Raw genomic sequence first — 22,875 nt, forward strand, 5'->3', positions numbered from 1 at the left:
CTAAAAATAAAAAATTCAGTAACGATCGCCTAGAGAGTCCTGCTCAGACAGATCCATTGAGCTCTAAAGCGTTTGAAATTTAAACGACCGGGAGCAATGCCTGAATATGCAAGATTCGAAAAAAGCTAACTTTATTCCATGCCTCGATAGAAGAAATTAGTATGTAAAACAAAAGGTCCAAGATTATAATCCGTCTTTTTTAACTTATTTTTTTCAGTTAGAATAGTATTTTTCTCTCACAACAAATCAGCTAGAACAATAGTTTGATTTATTTTTTTAGCGAAACGAACGGGACCATAATGGAGAACCTCTTATAAATCTTAATGAAGCAAAGATATGTTCTTTTTCAAAAGGTTTACTCAGTGGTGAGATATATAGTCAAAGTCAAATTACAACTGGAAAGCATTTCATTTGATGACCTCCCACTCCCGGAAACAAAAGCCAACGCTAGCCAGCGAGACGGGAGTGCCCTGGTTCCCAAATCGCACTCCAGGTCCCGCTTAAACGCCGTTAATGCTCCGCCGTGATGATCTTTCCATCCGAGCAGCGGGCCCCAGCACTCCCCGGCCCCACATCACCTCCACAAGCTCACCCAACCCACCGACGTGCGGGCCCCTTCGACTTCCCGAATCCCACCAGCCAGTGACGCAGCCACGACGGACCCGCGCGTGCCGCTCGAAGTGGCCCCGGGCGATCTGCGTATTCGGCGGAGCGCAGGGAGCGCGCGGCTTTAGATCTCGTCGGATCTCGGCTGGGGCGCGGGCCCCGCCCCCACTCCCTGCCTACCTCCACTTGCTCCACGTCACGGCGAGCGCCTCCCCTTCCCCCTCTCCCCGTTATCTATCGCCTCCTCCGCGGCCTCCTCGCCATCACACCAGTCAACAGCGCATCGCCTCTCCCCGCCATTTGGCCCGGAACCCCTCGCGGCCTCATCTCCTCCTCGTCATCGTAAACACCCCACGCGTAGGTGCGCACCGCGCCCTCTGCTGCGGCTACCGGGAGCTAGCTCGTATATTCAACTCTTCTCATTTTTAAAATTAATTTAGCTGGTTTTTTTTGTTGTTTTTGCGGCAGAGTTCGTCAGGGTCGCCTCCAGTGGATCTCGAGAGTCCGATTCCCCAGGCGCTGCTGTTACCTTGGGTGGAGGCAAGTTGGAACTGCGCTGTTTGCTTCACAGACTTTTCCTTCTGAAGTTTTGCAGCCTCTGATGAGGTTTATCTTTTCGTTCTATATTTAGCTCGGACCGCGGATTAGTGGGATTTTGAAGGGAGACGGTGGTTTCTGACTTCCTTTCTCTACTCATACCAAATTCTTCGTTTCGTACTGCCTCAAATCTCTATTGTCGGTTTTGTGTACGGGGAATTTCGTATATAAATCCTTATTATATGAGCTGTTTAATGTTTCACAGGAGTCGGAAGCAACTGATTTTGGGCGTCGCAGAGCACATGGCTTAAGAATAATTTCTTCCAGCCCGGCTACATGTAACCCTCTCTGGCTCTGACCAATACTGCAGAATGGAGTGCTTATTCTGAGCATCTGTTATGCTCATGACAGATTGGTGTTTGATTCCCGTGTGTTTTCCCTACAGATTCGTAGTTGGATTCAGCATATGCATTTTTTATGCTGACATAGGATGTGCTCCACCATCTGTGAACTCCCTCTAGTTGCACAAACCAACCACTGCGGTGCTCTCTCTCTCTTCGAATCAGTCTAATGGGTAGCGCTTGCCAAGCTGGCACGGACGGGCCTTCCCGCAAGGATGTGTTGGGGATAGGGAATGTCGCCTTAGAGAATGGCCACCATGAGGCTGAAGCTGATGCAGATGAATGGAGGGAAAAGGAAGATGACTTGGCCAATGGGCACAGTGCGCCACTGGGCATGCAGCAGGTGGATGAGCAGAAGGAGCAACAAGGACAAAGCATTCACTGGGAGAGGTTCCTACCTGTGAAGACACTGAGAGTCTTGCTGGTGGAGAATGATGACTCTACTCGTCAGGTGGTCAGTGCCCTGCTCCGCAAGTGCTGCTATGAAGGTATGAGCTGCAAATGGTAAACTAATTTGATTTGATTTTTTTTTTCTCGCAACACGCAGGAGAGCTGCTATCATTATATATTACGATTTGCAAACATGGGACTCGAAACATCAGTCGTTTGCAGATTTGACACTGGACCCACATTCATAGACACAGATGGATCCACTTGTCATCCACCTGAGTGTCATCATAATCAAGGAGTCAATCTTTCGAGTGTCATTTTTGCAAATTTTTCATTTTGATTTGATTAAATGGGGCATATACCTGGTTCCATAACTTCTACTCGATAGTAAATAAGTTCAGGTCATAAAAGATAACAAATAAGTTCATATTTATTTCCAGCCTGGATTTATGTTGCACTCGAACTTGCTGTGTCGCAATCTGTCCTCACAAAATGCATAGGATGTAGATTTCAATTGCTTGTTATTGAAACCATCTTTTCTTATGCAATTGCTGGTTGTAGTGTATGTATACATCTAATCTAGCCAAGTAGACAAGCAAGAAATTTTCCCCTCAACTAATGAGAGACTTTGTTTTGGTTGTCCCTTTTTTTAGGGACTAATACGAGACTTCTCTTAACCATTGCAGTGAAGAGGCTGTCTGTAATCACATGGATTGTTAACTTGTGTATATTGCAATTGCTGCTGCAAAAAAGAATTATGATTTTGTAGGGCACTTTTAAAATCAACCACAGCTCAAACATCAACTTGACACCAAGCTATATATAGAATGATGTTGATCTGATGTAATTTCTATAGCAAACAATTATGTGGAATATCAGTGTTCCTTTAGTGAAAGAAGGTTCTCAATGGTGAATGTAACTGTTTTGGTGCATCGATCGATTGGTGCGGTAGACATGGTTAATCTTGATTATACGGTTTTGCATGCATGAGAATGCTTTATAGGTTCAACAGGGACTAATTTGATTCATCTGACTGTCTCATCACATATTCGGGTGAAAATGGTTCCCCCCTGCTAGAATTTTCAAAATAGTCCCCTCTCCCACTGTGGCAGGCCTGAGAGAGGTCATGTCTCACCTAATACAGCTCCATAGCATCTTAGATATACACTGATCCCATATTACGGCAGACCACCTGTCTCAGCTGCAGTGAATTGGGAGCTTGGTGGGTGGGGTGTTGCAGTATGTTTGCACTGCAGGTAGTCTGAGCACTGCTACCCTGTGCCACACACATAATGTGGCCAGGAGTACTGCACTATAGGATTGACACGTCATCTCCTGGGCCTATTGTGGTGGGCCAATGGAATTTCTTTTGCATAGCAAGGGCTGGCTATTTTCATTTTAACAAATAACCAGGGTCTAGGGATCAAGAATGTCACATCATGAGCAAACAGTGAATGCTCTTGCAACGTATGGAAGCTGGAAGGCGGTAGTAGTCAATTGAGGGTCTAGATCAATTTGACTCTTTTATATGTCCTATGATTAGTTGCTGGATAAATTACTTAATGCCTTATTGTATTTTTGTACTAGTGAGCATGTACCAAAGAAAAATCAGCCTGTTCGGTTGGCTGGTTCGTATCGTTGCTAGTTCGTGAAGTACTGCTGGCTGGTTTGTGTGAGAAAAATACTGTTCCGGCTGGAAATTTACGATCGTTTACGACAAGCCACAGCCAAACGAACAGGCGGAATAGTATCTCTTAGGTGTTATATACTGGTTTCAGCCAACAATACCCCCTTCTTCAATAACTTAAGTTAATTTATTGGTGGTATAAGTACTGACAACTAAGCTCTTACCTATCAAATATGTTGGATCATTATTAATTATAAACTGTAGCTTAACATATTCCTAGTGAACATATTAATTATTGTTTACTAATTGTACTGGCATCATGTTACTGTATAATCCACTTTGCATAAGCAATAAGTAACAATTATTTCTACTTGCGCTGCATTTTGCTTCTTAGAAAATTCTAGCATACAAGAATTGTGAATTTAAGCTTGTACATTTCCCTTTTCTATCGTATGAGCATCAGAAGAACATATTCTATTTGACAATGTATATGCAAGCTATTTTTCTATTTGACAACAGAAAATGGTACTCTTTCTTGCGGATCATTTTGTTAGTTTATTTATTCTTGGACAAATAGGTAGTAAGGTCCACAACTAGAACTGCCTCTATTGAAATCATTTCGCCCTTGACTGGAAAAGCAAAGCATGAAAACTTTGATATATCAAAGCATGACTTTGTGTGATACATATAAGACAAGTGACATGCATGTAATCAACTATTAAATTAATAGCATCCATGCAGCTGCTTTCTGCTAGGTTGCATTAAGACTTTAATGTTTTAAGTTGCTTATAGAACTTTGTTTTTTTCTTGATCATGATTGAAAGCAATGCATCTAAAGAGATTTGACTTAGATTGAACTTGAACTATGTACCTTCCCACTGTCACCAAGTTAGAAATACACCTAGTTTGTTACACTGGTAACCACCAGTCCCTGTGGTACTTCAGATTTTGGATGAACATTGCATACTTTTTTCATGAAATTTCATGGATATTTAAAATGTAGACTTTATCCTTGATGTATTTGGTAATATGGCCAATGCTTTTTTTATGTTATGTCCCTTTTTGAATTATGTTTGATTGTTAATTATTAGCAGTGGAAATTTTATCTATCATCAACATTTTAAAAAGGGTAATTTTAATTGTTTCAGTGTTTTGACAGCAATTTTATCTCCTTCCATTTTAGTTATCCCTGCTGAAAATGGTTCACATGCATGGCGATATCTTGAAAATCTGCAGAACAACATTGACCTTGTATTGACTGAGGTTTTCATGCCTTGTCTATCTGGCATCGGTCTGCTTAGCAAAATCACAAGTCACAAAATTTGCAAGGACATTCCTGTGATTAGTAAGTAGTTTTCCTCAACTCCCCTAATGCACATGAAATGTTATCCCGTTAATTGTGGGTTTAAATACTTTTAGCCGCTACACTGATGTGTTTTGCATGCAGTGATGTCTTCAAATGACTCTATGAGTATGGTGTTTAAGTGTTTGTCGAAGGGAGCAGTTGACTTCTTGGTAAAGCCACTACGTAAGAATGAGCTTAAGAACCTTTGGCAGCACGTTTGGAGGCGATGCCACAGTGTAAGCTGTTTTTTGGTCTAGCTTTTTCTGGATATTTTATTCCACGAAACATGAGGCATGATTTATCCTAAGCCAGGATAGTAACGTGAAGAGAGGCAGAGGAAGACCGAAGTTGACTTGGGTAGAGGCAATAAAATGAGACTTGAAAGGATGGAATATACCCAAAGACTTAGCCTTAGATAGGAGTGCTTGGAAAACAGTTATTCACGTGCCTGAACCTTGATTGCTTCTGCTGGGTTTCAACTCTAGCCTACCCCAACTTGTTTGGGACTTAAAGGCTTTGTTGTTGTTGTTGTTGTTGTTGTAAACATGAGGCATGATTTCTTTGACTCCTCACTCTGTGTTTCCTTTGCGATTATCCTCTTTGGTACTCAGTCCAGTGGCAGTGGAAGTGAAAGTGGCATCCAGACACAGAAGTGTGCCAAACCAAATACTGGTGACGAGTATGAGAACGACAGTGACAGCAATCATGATGATGAAGAAAATGATGACGACGACGATGACGACTTCAGCGTCGGACTCAATGCTAGGGATGGAAGTGATAATGGCAGTGGTACTCAAGTATGTATTCATTCATTGTTCCTAATAGTTAATTTCTTAATCTAACATAATTATGTAGTTGAATTTGAATGTATAGGTAACCATATATATAAGTGGTAGAATACTACTTGGAACAAAATTCATATCACCACAATTTAGGTCATAAAGGTTAGTTATTCTGTGATATATCTGGATATAAGATATTAAATAGCCAATTTACATATAGTGATACCACGGTTGATGTAGGAAAATAAAGTTATTTATTGCTTTCATTCAAAACGATTCACTTGGTGGCAATCTTTCTTTCTCAGAAAAGTAATATATTGTCTGATAACTCTCTCTGTGTAGTGTTTTTATGTCAATGTATTATCGAGTGTGCCGTAAAAAAAATGTATTATCGAGTGCACAATCTCTTTTAAAATGCAGAGCTCATGGACAAAGCGTGCTGTGGAGATTGACAGTCCACAACCTATGTCTCCTGATCAACTAGCAGAACCACCTGATAGTACATGTGCACAAGTAATTCACCCCAAATCAGAGATATGCAGTAACAAGTGGCTACCGACAGCAAACAAAAGGAATGGCAAGAAACATAAGGAGAATAAAGGTATCATATGCTCCACAGCATTCATTGTATAGAAGTGAAGCATTTCACAGTTCATACTTCCAGTATTGTCTCATTCAACCAAATTCCATGTTTTTACAGATGAATCTATGGGAAGATACTTAGAAATAGGTGCTCCTAGGAACTCAAGTGCAGAATATCAATCATCTCTCAATGACGTATCTGTTAATCCAACAGAAAAACGACATGAGACTCACATGCCCCAATGCAAATCCAAAAAGAAAATGATGGCAGAAGATGATTGTACAGACAGACCTAGTGAAACAAATACTGAAACTGCTGATTTGATTAGCTCAATAGCCAGAAACACAGAAGGCCAACAAGCAGTACGAGCCGTTGATGCACCTGATGGCCCTTCCAAGATGCCCGATGGAAATGATAAGAATCATGATTCTCATATCGAGGTGACACCCCATGAGTTGGGTTTGAAGAGATTGAGAACAGATGGAGCTACAGCCGAAATCCATGATGAGCGAAATATTCTGAAAAGATCAGATCAGTCAGCCTTCACCAGGTGCAAAACATAATATCAGTGTCATTACTAGGTTATTAACATAACAGTAAGTTGCATGCTAACTCGTTATGATTTTTGCAAGGTACCATACATCTGTGGCTTCCAATCAAGGTGGAGCAAGATGCGGGGAAAGCTCTTCACCACAAGATAACAGTTCTGAGGCTGTGAAAACGGACTCTACATGCAAGATGAAGTCAAATTCAGATGCTGCTCCAATAAAGCAGGGCTCCAATGGCAGTAGCAACAACGATGTGGGCTCCAGTACAAAGAATGTTGTTGCAAAGCCTTCGGCTAACAGGGAGAGAGTAACGTCACCATCAGCCATCAAATCTACCCAGCATACCTCAGCATTTCATACTATACAGAATCAAACATCACCATCTAATCTGGTTGGGAAAGACAAAGCTGATGAAGGAATTTCCAATGCAGCGAAAATGAGCCACCCAACAGAGGTTCCACAAAGCTGCGTCCAGCATCATCATCACGTGCATTATTACCTCCATGTTATGACACAGAAACAGCTATCCATCGACCGTGGATCATCAGATGTTCAGTGTGGTTCGTCAAATGTGTTTGATCCTCCTGTTGAAGGACATGCTGCAAACTACAGTGTGAATGGGGGTGTCTCAGTTGGTCATAATGGGTGCAATGGGCAGAATGGAACGAGCGCTGTCCCCAATATTGCAAGACCAAACATAGAGAGTGTTAATGGTACCATGAGCCAAAATATCGCTGGAGGTGGCATTGTAAGTGGGAGTGGGAGTGGCAATGATGTGTATCAGAATCGGTTCCCCCAACAAGAAGCTGCATTGAGCAAATTCAGACTGAAGCGGAAAGATCGGAACTTCGGTAAAAAGGTAGCCTGTTTTCAGTTACATGCCTGTTGTAATAGCTATGACTTGAAATCAGTATAGGTATTTGAGTGTTGAAGGGCCTTCCACTGAGTATGTCAAGAAAGAGTAGGGATCCAAATGGTTTGCACAATTATTATCAGAAAAGACAGAAGTGATTATTAATAATAATATCTACCTTTGGAGGATATAAAAATGCTTATGCTACTTCCAGCTATGCCTTTTGTATTTTTTAGAAAAACTCCCAGTTATGCCGTAATACTGACAGTACCAGCATAGGAATACTGAAATAAGTCTTTGAAAGTAAGACATTAGTTGCGCTAAATTTTTCAAGATCTGGTATGGTTTCAAACTATTTTTCTTTTCAAAATTTTGTTTTTCTGACCTCAGTTTTTACAAGATTTTATGGTGATGCTGCTTCATTTTTCTGACTGCTGGCCTGAATACCGATATCTTCTGATGGCCTTGTCTGCCTATTTTCAGGTTCGCTACCAAAGCAGGAAGAGGCTTGCTGAGCAGCGGCCACGGGTCCGTGGACAGTTTGTGCGACAATCTGGGCAAGAAGATCAAGCAGCGCAAGGTTCAGAAAGATGACACGGACCTTCTAATACAACATGGCATCTTCATCGACAGATCTGAGAATTAGGCGGTTCTTCCCATCGCGCATCTTCATCGACAGATCTGAGAATTAAGTGGTTCTTCCCATTGCTGATAGTAACCCATTGATTCCCAACGTTACTCATTAAATAAAACTCTAGATGTCAATTTCTGTTGTCGACTCCAGATGATCACCCTAGTGCTATGGAGTCAAACATGTAGTATTTATATATGTTCGAGCCTTGGCGGTTTGCAATCTTCATTTTCCTTGCAGAGGTATTCTTGGCCAAGTGTCTTATGGTGGAGCAAACCAGCAGCGTCATTGCTATTATATTACTATACATGCTAATATCAGGATTGAGCTGGAATTCTGGAGTAGTTCATCCATTCATTCAAAGACCGTGTTCCAAATCAACACAAGTAGGGGTTTGCCTCTCCTGTTTCCTTGAAAACGAGAAGTGACTGTAGCGTGAGATGCAAAATAGGTCTCTTATGCTAGATCAAGCTCAATGAACTTGGCTGTGACGAACGCTTTGCAAGCTATGATGGCTTGAACGCAAGACTTCCCTGAAATGCTGTGTTTAGCTGACGGTACACGAGGCATAGCAGCACCCGTTATCACAACCAAAGTCGTTTCTACTGTAATACAAGTACTCCCTAATGTCTAGTCCCTGGATAGAAGAAGTCAGCACCGTTTTCCTTCACTTTGAAATGGAAGTTCCAAACTTTCTGTGCTTTTGCCTTTTGCTCGCGGAATGTACCCTTGTTCACCACCGACAGCTGCAGAAACATCAAACATTTCAACCACTTCAGAAAAGATTTATCAAAGGGTAAAATGAAAGTTGCGAAACATCAAAATAACATCAAATAATGTGAGTTCATCGAACTACCAGGTCAACGAATCCAACTAAGCCATCATGGTACAGCTCAAACTTAAACAAGTATGCAGGATCAGGAGCCTAACCTGTCCATGAACATCAGCAGCCAAACCAGTGCTCAAAGGTGCTGCTTTAATCACAAGATCAGCAATGTAGCGCAGATGTAAAAGGAGGCCCATGTTCTCCTCGTCTGCATATATACCCTCGTGGATGAGGACCACTAGCGTGCAATTCTGTCAGGACATGATAAAGCGTAAAAGACATGACCATGACTTAACATCAGTAGCAGTGCTGTAGTGTTTGATTGATCAATATTTTACCATCTCAGACGTGAGCGCGAAACAATAGTGCAAGAAATTCAGCACATCGTTTACAGAACCAAGGGCCACAACTTCCAATAGGGAAGCGTCATCTATAACGACGGTGAACTGGCCTGCATTTTCTCCAGCCCTGTTTGCCTCCACCAGTCTTTGAATTTCATTGTACAATCGAACAAAGCTATCAGCAATGGTGCCTTCCCTTGCTCCACCTGCAGTAAAGAAACATAATGAATGGCACCTCCCTATTTAGGAATCATCCAACATTATATGGAAATACACACGGTAATAAAATGATGGCTTGCCTCGGAATCCTAGCAATTCAAAGAAATGAAGCCTCTCGTTCCTCCTATGCAGGGAAAGGTTACAACCCTGGCAAATTTCCAAAGACCAAAAGAGATATGTAATGCAACTGTGTAGATTTTAACTAGAGAAATCCAGCATGCAGTTTCCGATAGAGTGAACAAATTAGAATAATCTCTTGGAAGCAGTCCCAAACCCCATTGTGCCGAACTGCCGACACAAATCTAGACCTTGTGCATTTTATCAGAGTTTTACAAAAGATCAGCATGCACCTCAGCTCACTGTAGTTTATATTGTGTGACTCAGCCAGCACATGAGCTATTACCGCTAGCAAATGAACAGAACTAGCAATTGAAAATTATACCACCCCGCACTGGTTTTGAACACCACCGTGCACGGTAGAAGGTGGCAGAAATTTAGGTATTAGCATGCGCTGCTAATATCAAGAGGCAACTTTATAACAATTCCAAAAGCCATAGGAAGAATAAGGATCATTTATACATCTAATCTAATAATATCGCATCACACACCAAGAATCTAACATTTTAAAATGTTGGTGTGAGATGCCTGACTACACATGTGGACGATAGCATACCAACAAGTGCCTAAAAATCCCAATCTTTTAAAGCCAGATCAAATATGATCCTACCAATTTGGGTCTACTCTAATCCCTAGTTGATCCTACTCATTATGGCACGGACAAAGATGCATTAAGCAGTTTATGCACGCTATTGTAACAGTGAGACTAACATAGGCAGTCAGGCATGAAGCCGGTAAGCACAAAACATGTTCGACGAAATGCCAGTGAGGTGAAGAGGGGGCGAGCCGAACCATCTTGCGCAGGACGCGATCGTAATGGGAGAAGGGCTGCGCAAGGGCGAGGAAGGCAGCCGCGCCGCAGCTGGCGAGCGCGCGCTTGAGGAGGAGGTGGAGGACGAAGGCCCCGGGTGCCTCCACGCAATCCTCTACCACCACCACCCGCGCCGCAGATCCCATGGCCTCGCTCAGGAGGTCTCCCCCTCCGTACTCCTCCATGGTCCCCTAAGCAAAAGCCTCTCACTGGAAAAGCAAAGACTGTTGTGGCACCCGCTGTGGACGCGACCAGGGGCCGGCGCCGCGGCGCCCGGAGGAGGCGACCAAGGCCCGGCGCCCAAATCCTAGGCGTCGGGCCCAGCCTTGTGTGGGGCAGCCGACGCGGAGTAGAGGGAGAGGGTTGGACGGGCGGAGGCGGCCACCGGCGGCGGCGGAGAGTCTGTCACGGTCGCGACTCGCAGTCGCGAGAAAAACGAGCGCAGAACCGAGCGGGCGACACGTCCTTGGATGGAATCTTGGACACGGCAGTTTCAGACTTTTCCGTGGCCTGATCAGTGAGATGATAATATTGAAAATAGAAAAAGAAGAGAAAACCTGTCGGGTTGATAAACCCGGATCCCTTACGGACCGATTTTCTTGTAAAGGCATGGCCCAAGCAAATAGCACGTAACTCATGGGTTAGCCCAAGTATCAAAATAGCAGGCCAGAAAGACTATCCAATCACCCACCGGAAGGTCTGGCCGAGGAGGAGCAGCGCTCGTTTTTCGATTCTGGCCCACCTCTCCGACCGGAGCGCTCACTTCGGTCTCCAGCCGCCTCCGGACGGTCTCTCCGACCGGAAGGCCTGGCCAAAGCACCACTTTCGACTCCGACCCCACGTCTCCGACCGGGGTACGCAAAAACCCCGCTCGCTGTTCTTCTCCGACTAGCGCAATCAGAGCCGACCGGGACCGACCGACCGGGGACGTCCGCTCGAAAAGGACCGGGGAACAAATAGAGAAAGCAAGACATGGCGCACAAGTCAAACCACGATACCAGGGACCGTACCCTATACGCTTGCAGAAACAGTACTCTGCAACCTCCCTGACACACAGTATTGTAGGCGCCGACATTTTTCCTACAGTATTATGGGCGCCATTAAACTCTCATACGGTAAGGCTCCCCCCACATGCCTCTGAGCATCAACAGCGTTGTGGGCGCCGGTATTTACCGTACCAAGTGAACATGGTGAAACTCCTCACATGCCTCTGGACATCAACAGTACAGCAGGTACCGACATATGCCATACCCGAACAAAACGATTGAACCTCCCACATGCAACCGACATCTAACAATGTTGTGGGCGCCTACCATCATCTTGTACCCGCTGGCGTGGGCAACAAGACTTAGAAGCATACGTACTCTCTCCCTCTCACTTGTAAGGCTACCCCCTTCATTTATAAAGGGGATGTGCTCTCTCCCAACATTCAGTCATTCTATTTTCATTAGATCGATCAAGTTCCATAGTACACAACCACAGAACCGTCAGATTCCATCCTCAAGCATACGCTTGAACACTTAGCTCATAGCGGAGCTCCTACCGCTCTCGGCCCTTTCGACCGGAGCCTGGCCGGACCTCTTGTGCCCCCATCTTTCTCCTTCCTGTTTATAATCCCACTACAAACTTCGAGCACATAGGCTCAGGAATAAAGTCACTGACTGACTCAAACTGGACATAGGGCACGTTGCCTGAACCAGTATAAACTATGTGTCATTGAGTGCTAGGCCACCTCCGATCACAACGTACGATAAAACTACAAATATTTACTTGTTGGTCACTTTCTACACCGACAGTTGGCACCGTCCGTGGGGAAGACGTTGTACGTTCAACACTTTTTATTCATCGGATGGCCCACTTTTCCATCACCCTCGCCATGGCGGGCTCTGGCGAATCGATTCGCTTCGGCTCACTGGAGTTTTCCGCACCCCCACCAGTTGGGATGTGGGTTCCACCCGTCTTCGAGCCATCCTATGCCTTTCTCCTCGGAAGCCTGGACTTCGTCGCTGACCGGCTCAATGTACTACACCTTCGCGAGGAGGCACTCATTCCGGCACCCGTCGGAGGGGTGCCCTCCATCGACTCTAGAATGCACGACTTTGATGGCACGGCATCCGCGCTTCATTCCGAGCAAACTCTCTACTCAAACCCCGCTATGAGTAATATACATGCTGTTATTTACTTACTATTCTCTATCTTCCACCGATTACCCGAAGGGACCCCGTTGTCCCCGACATGACCGTCATACGACCGGTTCCCCTACGGCCTCGCGTCTCCCGCGGACGCGTACGCCTGGGGGCTCCGAAGGATGCCGACGTCATCTCCTCTCACGTCCAAATTTGTGGGGATGGCGAGCTATGCTCCCACCTATTTCCTCAACCTCATGGATGACGATGTTGAGAGTGACGGCTCCAGCATCGGCGACGTGGCGCCTAGCCACCGTCTGTTCCGGGAGTGTGCTATGGCGGACGCTCCGGGACAGCCACCGGCGGTAATGCAGTCCTTACAAACTCATGCCTCTCTAGATCCTCATGTGGAGACCCCCGAGCTCGCACGGGAGCACGGCGAGGAACTATGACAACAGTGGCCGCACCAGCCACCGACTGCGCCAGCGCGCTCGGCGCACCACACTGCACCCTGTGCGCATAGACCGGCGAGCGGCACTTGGGGTCACACCCATCGGGCCTAGCGTAACACCATGGACAGGGGGAATGATCCCCCACAGTTCGCTCGGGCCAATCAGAACATCGCCGCCGCGGCAATGCTTCTGCATGGCCTCCCCGAGCCGAACAACCCTCAGGGACAAGCGATCCACCAAAACCTTCAGGCACTAGTGGAGACTGCCGCTGTTCAACAGATGGAGAGCTCCATGTCACGACACCAACTCACGGCCTCTCTCCCCATCAGGGGAATGGGGACGCAACAGACAAGTTGCTCCACCCGCTCACCGCTACAGCTGCCGAGTGCGGCATAAGAGGTCACACCCGCACCTCGTCGTGACTTGATGAGTGCTCTGCACCGACCGCCTACATACGCATGGCTCGAGCCAAACCAAGACGCACGCAACGGCGACCGGAGTATCAGCCCTAATGGTCTGGGACCACAGAACTTTTTCCAACGCCTCCAGCGAGCGCCGCTCATGTCGCGCTCCAACAAAGACCGAGGCAAAGGTAAGGGCAAGCGTCAGGATCAGGACGAGGGCCCCTCCACATAGAAGGAGAAAAAGAACAGAAGAAATCACCGCCGACCAGCCAACTCTGCGTTGGTCGCCATGGCTGATCACACGGGCAAGCAGCCCCAGCAGGACCCACCGGGCCACTTCCACAAGCTCATGGATAGCCCATGCACCAACCACGCCTACCCCATCAGACACCTCTACAAGGACTACGAGCTCCTCAAGCGCCTTCTGTGATAGGCCGATGGGTCAAAGGAAGAAAAAGGCGTAGAAGCAGCGGCTGAGAAAGGGGGCATAGCGGATAGGGATCCGGATGACTGAAGGTTGAAGTGATCCAACTGGGCGTCTATCGACTAAACGACGACAATGATGTCATTCCCACCAAATGCTTGGAACAACTATGCCATTTTTTCTTCCCCTAAAGTTCAGTCTTACCATTGTTTACTTAGCATTTGCTCCTATAAGAGCACCCCAACCTGAACACTTTTCAGCCCGGGTCGCTCGCGGGGCTCCATGAACGAACACTACTACCTCCCTTTTTCATTTACTATCATATGGTGAAACTCCTTCTTACCCAAACAAAAGGGTAGTTCATTCCCTTAATTTGCCTTACGTAGCTTTGCTTTAAAACATTCCGACCGATCGTACCCCGCCTTTCCCACGGTTATGAGTAGCTGAGCCTCGCAGGCCATGCCCCGGGCTCCCAAGGTTGCAGCCTATAGGAAGAACGGGCAAGTACAAGAAAGAAAAAATAAAAAACAAAATTATGCTAAGGGAAAAACTAAGGAGCGAAAGGGACAAGATTCCCCGAACGGAGTGACTCCATCACAAAAAACAAAACCGATTGTAGTCATTAAGTACACAAGAACATTTACACGGGGGCTCCCACACGAACTTAATCTTTTTACATCTACTAAACTTCTTAGGCCCTGTTTGGTTGAGCTGTGGCTGTGGGAAAAAGCTGCTGTGGGCTGTGAGCTGTGGAAAAGCTGCTGTGGGCTATGAGCTATAGAAAAGCTGAAAGCTGTTTGGTTAAACAAGTATAAAATATATCTTTTATCTTTATCTCTCTTGAAACAACTATGGAAGAGCTTTTTATTCCACCAATTTCGAAAAGCAGAAAGCTAAAAGCCAAAAGCAGGGTCAAACTAGCTTTCAAAAATGAACTACGGAAAAGCAGCTGCTTCTGAAAAAGCACCCTCCAAAAGCAGCCCCTTTGGTTGGGCTTTTGGCTTTTGGGGCCAAAAGCCAAAGCCAAAAGCCCAACCAAACAGGGCCTTATGCTTTACAAACTATTGGGGCAGCTTGGCGGCATCTGCTGTCGGTGCGACCGGTGAAGGCGAGGGCTGCTCACTCCCCGGTGGGACGACATTTGGCTCAGTCGAAACTAGGGCCATGTCCACCTCCGACCCAGGCTCTGTGCCATCCGTAGGCTGGGTGATGTCCTCCCGACACACGCTTCTAGCCATGTCTTCATGGTGGACGTCTATCACCCATTGCGCAGATACTTGCTCTGCCACCAACCTTGCGTGCGGCAGCAAGCTCTCCCCGAGAGTTTGGATTTCCTCCATGCTCAAGCCGTTAGCGTACCCGCTATAGATAGTGGCAAAGTCTAGGTTCGGGTGGTACGTTGCCACCAAGGTCAACACCCCCGCCACTCCATAGAACAACCCACTTGTGATAAGATCCCAGACTATATCCGAGATCTCCGCCAGCTGGACGGCGGGCGCGCTAGTGCTTGGCACCGACCCAAAGACCTCCGAGATGACAAGCTAGGCAATGTTGCAGATCTGGTCAAGTTCCCCCTTGAGAGCACTTTGCTCTTCACGAGACTTGGCCAGCTCCTCTGCATTCTGGCTAAAAGTCACCTTAACCGTCTCCAGGTTCTGCTCCAGTGACTTCACCTTTCCACCTAGCTCTGAAAGAAGGGCGACAAGCTCAGAAACAAGCTCAATGAAGAAACTGCCACAACGAAAAATAGAAAAGGTACGTACCGACGTGGAAGTTCTCAAGGGTGGAGAATTCCTCTGCCTATCGAGCCACCTACTCACATAGCCGGGCACTTGCCTCCTCCGTCCCCATCACCTAGCCCTAAAGCATGAGCACTACCTAGTGTGCCTTCGACCGGGCCTTTTGCTTGGACTCTAGGGCCTTTCGCTCTGACTCCAGGGCCTTTTGTGCCAACTCTAGGGCGCTCTGCTCTGACACCAAGATGCTCCACTCTGACTCAAGGGCCACCAAGGATTCTTGGAGCGCCGCCTTGGTGTCCACCAAGGATGTCCATAACCCCACCTCGGTCTCTGCCTAGCGGGCCTTCGCCGCCTCAAGCCCCGCTCAACGGCGGTCACCCGCTCTGCTGCACGCTGCCCCTCCGCCCACGCCATGGTTGCCTCAGCCGCCCAATCCTAGGACTCACAGCGGGCGGACTCAAGCTAACGCTCAAGCTTAGCCACCTAAGCATGCTCCATTCAGAGGAAGCGGGACTTGCGGGATGACATCTCCTTTAGACCCTATGAAAAATAGGCATGCTAAGGCAACCAACAAGAGATTTAGAGGCCAAGGACAAATATGAGAAACTCACCTCCATGGCGAGCTCTAGGTCAACCTCGACTAACTGCTAGGCGGACCTAACTTACTCCGGGGCATCCCCAAGCTTCATGGATAGGTTGGCGAGTTCGGACACTATGGCGAGTCCTTTCCCCCCAAGGGTATCCTAGAGCTGACACTCCTAGGAATCCCAAAGGATGAACCACACCTTTGCTGGTTTTCTAGGCAGGGACACTCTAGGTCACCCTTTGGTAGCCCGCCGGAGGGCCCAGCCTTCGACTGAACCACCACCAGCTCCCGCGACAACACCAGTAGCTCCACCATGTCATCAGCCTCATCGTCAGATAGGATATCCACCACCTCAGTTGCGCGGGCCGCCGCCAGGCTTTCTGAATCCATCCCGACCATGTCTCCCCTCGGTGCCTTTGGCTCCGACCATGAGGGAGAGCCATGCAGCCCTCCACCCGGTGAGGCAGGGAGCTCGGTCTCCCTCTCTTCTTCCACCGTAGCTGGTGGAGGAGGGGCCGCAAGAGTTACCTCTGATGCGACCTCTGCTGTCAGCACCAGGATCATCACCACTACCACCGTACCAGCTACTAACCTAGGGGGCACCACCCCCAGAAGGGAAGGGTTCACCACCCTCGATAGAGAAGACTTCACCGCCACCACCCTGTTCCCCCGCCGCTCACCACGACACGCTGCAGGGTGGGCTGCCAAGTCTCCTACATGGGACTTGGGGTGATGCTCAACCCCGTCATCACTCGGCCACTAACAAAAAGTGCAGGTAAGTCACACTCCAAAAAAGCTCAACAGCAAAAGATTGAAAAGAGACAGAGAAAAACATACTGGGAGGTAAGCGGCATGACCCTCAAGGCAAGACCCGATGTCGACAAGCCTGCAGGGTGAGGATCGCTCCTAGGCTGTGACTCGTGCCCCCTCACTTCGGCCAGGAGTAGAGTCACTCCCACAAGCTCCTGCCCGACCTATGTGTCGTCGTGACCCTCGGCTCGGGACTCCCCGACTAGAGCAGCTGATGGGGCATCCTTCAGCTGTGAGTCACGCATTGGCGCTGGTCCTAGCGATGCATGGGTGCTAGTCCGCTCCTCGGACCACCCGACTTGCTTGGCCACGTCCGTGGCAGGCAGGGACAAGACCAGCAACGCCACCAAGGGGCACGGTGACCGCGTCTGCTTTGCCTCCCATTCGCCGATGGCATCTGCGCTCGCCGCGTGCTTCCTCGGCATGGGAACCATTGCATGCCTCTTCGCATCCTGCTCATCACTAGCGAACATCATCGTAGGGTCGCGACGCTCCGCCGAGGTCACAATGACCTCCCGACTTTCCTCCTCCTTGGAGAAAACTATGTCATCCACATCCGTGGGATCCTCTGATGCAAGCTCTGACTCGATGTTGCTCCTACGTTCCCTGGCCATCATGCATTGGGCGATCTCCTGCTCCTTCTCCTGCTTCCGCCGAACCTCCTTGGTTCTCTTCTTCCTGGCATCCGCCACCTCCTTCTAGGCGGCCTATCAGGCCACGCCCTCTGGTCCCTTGGGAAGGTGCGGCCAGGACTTGTAAACTCCAAGCCCCTATAGAATAGGTGGCTCAAAATAAAAAAAAAGGAAAGCAGAGGAAGAAGCACGGGCTAAATAGAAGGGAGCATACCAGTTTGGACACGATCGTAGAGTTGAAAGGTACGGGCTTCCCATCAACCTTCTCTTTGGGCTTTAGCTGCGGCACCCGGCCAAGGCGACTCCAGACCTCATCGTCCGACAGCTCCTCCGATGACGCATAGTCCAGGTCCATTGAGCCACTATACTTCCACATCGGCTAGGACCTCTCCTCCAACGGCACAACCCGATGGTGGTAGAGGGTGTGGAACACTCACACCCCGTCAAGGCCGCGTCATATGAGCTTCTGGAGCTCCTCCTCGATGACCTCGACCTTATGCTTCTCCTTATGAGCACAACCCCACGACCAACTATCCTGCTTCTCCAGCCTCCTATCAGTGAACGCTGGGAATGGCGCCTCTGTCAGATTCCTGATATAAACCACTCCCCGTGTCACCCCCGATTGGAGTCATAGGGGATGTATGTGGGATACGAGCCTCCCACGCTCGGTTTCCTCTGCAGGGCAAAACCCCTCATCGGCGCAACCTCAGGTGGATTCCCCATCATCAAAGCTCTCCCAGAGAACAGCCACCGAAAGAAGTCCACCTGTGGCTCCATCCCGAGGACAGCCTCGCAGATGATGACGAAGCCGGCGATGTGCAGCACCCCCGTCGGATTAAGGTGTTGCGGCTCCAGACCTCACTCATTGAGGAGCCCACGTAGGAACCAGTGCGTGGGGTATCCTTACCCATGCTTATGGAAGGTGAGGAAGGAAACCACCTTGTTGTGCCGAGGTTGCGGGAACTCCTCCCTCCCGGGAGCCCTCTAGTGTGCCACCTCCTTCGGTGGCAGAAACCCCTTCACGACAAAGGCCTTCAACACTGACTCCCTCATAGTGGACGACCTCCAGTCTGACATTTTGCTCTAGGATCACAAGAGGATTGGTGAGTTTTTCTCTTCCTCGCTCTCTCCCTTTTCTTCCTAGAAACTACAGTGGCTCTCAAGAACGCTCTCGGCAAAAAGGAAAAGGAAAGAAGGCGGTAGATGAGGAATGGGAGAAAGAACAGGGCGAAAGCCTTCTCCCTTCTCCTACTTAAGGAAAAGGGTACAACAGTTAGGGGAGGGCACACCGATCGGGAAAGACGAAACGACGGAGCAAAAAACCCTCTCTCTTTCCCATTTAATGCAGATGAGACGCACCCTACCCGATGAGACATGCCCTGCCCGATGGAACGACTCCTGATTAGATGGGACGTGGCCTGGGTATGGCCCACCACTATCGCACACTAGCCACTACCACATGCTAGGCACAAGGACCAAAGCGCCATCGCACACAGGCGGCTCTCTGCATCCCTAGGCGGGACTTAGAAAAAAAACCAAAATGGGATCTCTACCGGGAGAGACCATTGGGCTTTCTAAGTCGATCGAACAGCTCAGGAAACACACTGAGAGATAGGTAGGGAGTGAAGGGACGCCCCATGTAGGCCATGCTGACTCCATCACGAACGACGAGCACGGGTCCTGGTCGGACATTTCCGACTAAAGCTCTTCAAACCCCATCACTCGAGTCATCAAGATAACACTACCGACCCCCGCTATTTTCTTTATAATCATTTCATACATCCATACGCGTATTCATTTCATACGCCCTTGCCCCCCGGATGATTCGGTCCCTAAACCGCCCGGGGGCTTAGGAACTAAGCATCGCACATGCAGCGAAATGCATCACAAAGCTCTGTGTTGCGTCATGAAGCGGTAGTTGCCTCATTCGACATGAGCAACAATAGAGTTAGGGGAGAAACGTAGATGAGCCCTATGCGGCCCTCACCTAGTCTAGCAGACAGGGTCATCTCAACCTTCTTGTTCGATCCTAAGCCTCTGCCAAGCCCATAGAATCTCTATCGAGGGGAGGCCATTAGGCCACCCGGGTTGGTCTCCGGAATGACCCAGGCATCTGTCGGGTTGTATGTAAAGGAGCAGTGGAATGTCACAAGAGGACTATGCCGACCTTGCCATGAATGATGGACCCAGATTCCACTCGATCATACCCATTAGCGAACTCATCGAGCGCGTCACTCAAGCCCGAGCGATCAGGACAAGCGACAAAACTCAGCCCCTCCAGTTGTGAGGAACCAAGGATGAGGTAACACACACAACTCAAACCGACCCCTACTAAAGCCCAATGGGGCTTAGGGGCTTAAGACACCAAACGCCTAGGTCCGCGACCTCGAATTTACCCCATCCGGCTACGCTCCAACTGCACACCAAACACCTAGGTCTACGACCTCAAACTTGCCCCATCTAGCTATGCTTTGACTACACACCAAACACCTAGGTCTATGACCCTGAACTCACCCTATCAGGATCCACAAGCTCTGGCTCACCCAATCCCTAAACTAACTGAACTAACTGCCTTGGCTGCGTGGGCTGCACCAAGGCTAGGATCTATGACTCTAACTCGTCCGATCCCACGGCATGCACTGACGCCAGGACCCACGAGTTCTGTCTTATCTAATCTCAAAAGACTAACTGCATCGCTCGATCCCACGATGTGCATCGACGCTAGGATCCATGAGCTCTGTCTCACACGATCCCTAAAAACTAATCGCCTCGGCTGCGCAACGACGCCTTGGTTAATGACTTCATCTTGACTAAAAAAACATGCACGCACGCCTGCTGGCAAACACCCCACCAGATGATTCTGCCTGAATCACCCAGGAGCTCGGGGGCTATACCCGTGGGTGTGCTCGCGCGCACCCGCTGACAAAACAAAAACCTCCCCCACTGGCAATGCGAAAACCCCCTAGACAGTTCTACCCGAATCGCCTGGGGGCTACACCCATGGGTGCACTCGCGCGCACCCACCATCGAGACAAAAATCCCCTAGATGATTCTGCTCGAATCGCCCGGGGGCTCGGGAGCTCCTGTCGGGTTCATAAACCTGGGGTCCCTCATGGACCAGTTTCCTCACCAAGGCTCGGCCCAAGCAAACAGTGTGCAACTCATGGGCTGGCCCAAGTATGAAAATAGTAGGCCAGAAAGGCAATCCAATCACCCATCGAAAGGTCTGGCCGAGGAAGAGCAGTGCCTATTTTCTAACTCCGGTCCACCTCTTTGACCGGAGCACTCACTTCGGTCTCTAGCCGCCTCTGGATGGCCTCTCTGACCGGAACGCCTAGGCAAAGCACCACTTCCAACTTTGACCGGGGTATGCAAAAACCTCGCTTGCTGTTCTTCTTCGACTGGCGCAAGCAGAGCCAACTAGGACCAACCGACCGGGGACGATCGCTCGGAATGGACCAGGAAACGAACGGAGAAAGTAAGGCAGGGCGCACAAGTCAAACCATGGTACCAGGGGCCGTACCCTATACGCCTATAGAAATAGTACTCTACAACCTCTTTGACACATAGTGTTGTAGGCGTCGACATTTCTCCTACAGTATTGTGGGCGCCATTAAACTCCCATATGGTAAGGCTCCCCACATGCCTCTGGGCATCAACAACGTTGTGGGCATCGGCATTTACCATACCGAGTGAACATGGTGAAACTCCTCACACGCCTTTAGGCATCAACAGTATAGCAGGTATCGACATCTGCCATACCTAAACAAAATGACAGAACCTCCCACATGCAACCAACATCCAACAGTGTTGTGGGCGCCTACCATCATCATGTACCCGTCGGCGTGGGCAACAAGACTTAGAAGCATACATACTCTCTCCCTCTCACTTGTAAGGCCATCCCCTTCATCTATAAAAGGGGACGTGCTCTCTCTCAACATTCAAGTCATTCCATTTTCACTAGATCGATCAAGTTCCCTAGTACACAACCACAGAACCACCAGGTTCGATCCTCAAGCATGCGCTTGAACACTTAGCTCATAGCGGAGCTCCTGCCACTCTCGGCCCTTTCGGTCGGAGCCTAGCCAGACCTCTTGTGCCCCCCATCTTTCTCCTTTCCATTTGTAACTCCACTATAACTTCAAGCACCTAGGCTCAGGAATAAAGTCACCGACCGACTCAAACTAGACATAGGGCATGTTGTCTGAACTAGTATAAAACCCTATATCATTGAGTGCTAGGCCACCTCCGATCACAACGTACGACAAAACTATAAATATTTACTTGTTGGTCACTTTCTGCATCGACAAAACCCTCAAATCGAAAGAATTTGGGGCTATTGTGTTTTGTCCCTATTTTGACGTCCAATTGTGATTTTATTTCTGCTTCTGTCATCATTGTGATTTTACCCCTGTTTTAAAAAAAACAAAGATTAAGTTTACCCCTACTCTGGGAACAACAGGTAACGGTATCAAATGGGCTTAGTAAGGATAAGTTTGCCCATGCGAAATTGCCCCTACTTATCTGAATACATTATAATTTTACCCCTATTTTTTTTTAAAATGGCAACATCATTGCACAACTTGTTACATATGATTCCACACAGCATGCAAATATAGATAGATAATATCACATCAAATGAAAGTGTAGCAAAAGTACCCATACATTACCAAGCCTCATCCAACATACAAGTCCAACAAAAGCGGTAGCTAATAGTGAGATATTACATGTTCAGTGTCATACATCACATTCATGCATCTATTCCTAACAATGCACCCAACCTCCCTCCTCTTCCTCTTCCTCTTCCTCTTCCTCTTCCTTCTATTCTAGCCCCTTTTGCTCCTTCTGTTCTAGGTCCTACACTTGCACTTCCTCTTCCTCTTCCCCTTCCCCTTCCCCTTGCACTTGTAGTTGCACTTGCACTTCACATGAATGGAGAAAAATGGTTTAGTAAACAAGTTGACTGAATAAGCATGAGTAAAGAAGCAAAAATACAAATGAACATGACTCACATTTCTTGTGAAGATGATTCATTTTGAGAAGATGGGTGATTCCTCTTTTGACTAGCAGTTGAACCTCCTTGGC

The 22,875-nt window shown here is 48.1% G+C and overlaps 2 protein-coding genes across 9 annotated transcripts; one reads left to right on the forward strand and one right to left on the reverse strand.

Moving 5' to 3' along the window:
• Nucleotides 1-811: 811 nt before the first annotated feature.
• On the forward strand, nucleotides 812-8,542 carry LOC136547101 (two-component response regulator-like PRR73). 8 transcript variants are annotated; one of them, XM_066539072.1, is made up of 12 exons: nucleotides 812-967; nucleotides 1,075-1,146; nucleotides 1,238-1,320; nucleotides 1,409-1,481; nucleotides 1,589-2,032; nucleotides 4,745-4,906; nucleotides 5,009-5,142; nucleotides 5,518-5,703; nucleotides 6,109-6,289; nucleotides 6,389-6,821; nucleotides 6,904-7,678; nucleotides 8,156-8,542. In XM_066539072.1, exons 5-12 carry the CDS (start codon nucleotides 1,714-1,716, stop codon nucleotides 8,264-8,266), a joined length of 2,301 nt encoding a protein of 766 aa, XP_066395169.1. In that variant the 5' UTR covers nucleotides 812-967; nucleotides 1,075-1,146; nucleotides 1,238-1,320; nucleotides 1,409-1,481; nucleotides 1,589-1,713; the 3' UTR covers nucleotides 8,267-8,542. The 8 variants fall into 8 exon arrangements, with proteins under 8 accessions (XP_066395169.1, XP_066395176.1, XP_066395182.1 ...); XM_066539079.1 differs by having other exon boundaries at nucleotides 1,238-1,315; XM_066539085.1 differs by having other exon boundaries at nucleotides 1,238-1,274.
• Nucleotides 8,543-8,637: 95 nt separating this feature from the next.
• Nucleotides 8,638-11,167, reverse strand: LOC136547154 (elongator complex protein 6-like). Its single transcript, XM_066539128.1, has 5 exons — nucleotides 10,599-11,167; nucleotides 9,770-9,836; nucleotides 9,468-9,676; nucleotides 9,234-9,380; nucleotides 8,638-9,049 (listed from the first exon to the last, which is right to left on the reverse strand). The coding sequence occupies exons 1-5, from the start codon at nucleotides 10,800-10,802 to the stop codon at nucleotides 8,927-8,929; spliced, it is 750 nt and encodes a 249-aa protein (XP_066395225.1). The 5' UTR covers nucleotides 10,803-11,167; the 3' UTR covers nucleotides 8,638-8,926.
• Between the last annotated feature and the right edge of the window lie 11,708 nt (nucleotides 11,168-22,875).

The sequence above is a fragment of the Miscanthus floridulus genome, chromosome 1 (genome assembly GCF_019320115.1).
Source record: "Miscanthus floridulus cultivar M001 chromosome 1, ASM1932011v1, whole genome shotgun sequence".
Lineage (NCBI taxonomy): Eukaryota > Viridiplantae > Streptophyta > Magnoliopsida > Poales > Poaceae > Miscanthus > Miscanthus floridulus.

Bases quoted from the DNA above. Each gene is read 5' to 3' on its own strand.
- LOC136547101 (XM_066539105.1), top strand. From the start codon at position 1,714: ATGGGTAGCGCTTGCCAAGCTGGCACGGACGGGCCTTCCCGCAAGGAT. The intron at 2,033-4,744 runs GTATGAGCTGCA...CTTCCATTTTAG, and splicing joins CCGCAAGTGCTGCTATGAAG to TTATCCCTGCTGAAAATGGT. The intron at 5,143-5,517 runs GTAAGCTGTTTT...TTTGGTACTCAG, and splicing joins TTTGGAGGCGATGCCACAGT to TCCAGTGGCAGTGGAAGTGA.
- LOC136547154 (XM_066539128.1), bottom strand. From the start codon at position 10,802: ATGGAGGAGTACGGAGGGGGAGACCTCCTGAGCGAGGCCATGGGATCT. The intron at 9,381-9,467 runs GTAAAATATTGA...ATGTCCTGACAG, and splicing joins TCGCGCTCACGTCTGAGATG to AATTGCACGCTAGTGGTCCT. The intron at 9,050-9,233 runs GTTAGGCTCCTG...ATGTTTCTGCAG, and splicing joins CTGCTGATGTTCATGGACAG to CTGTCGGTGGTGAACAAGGG.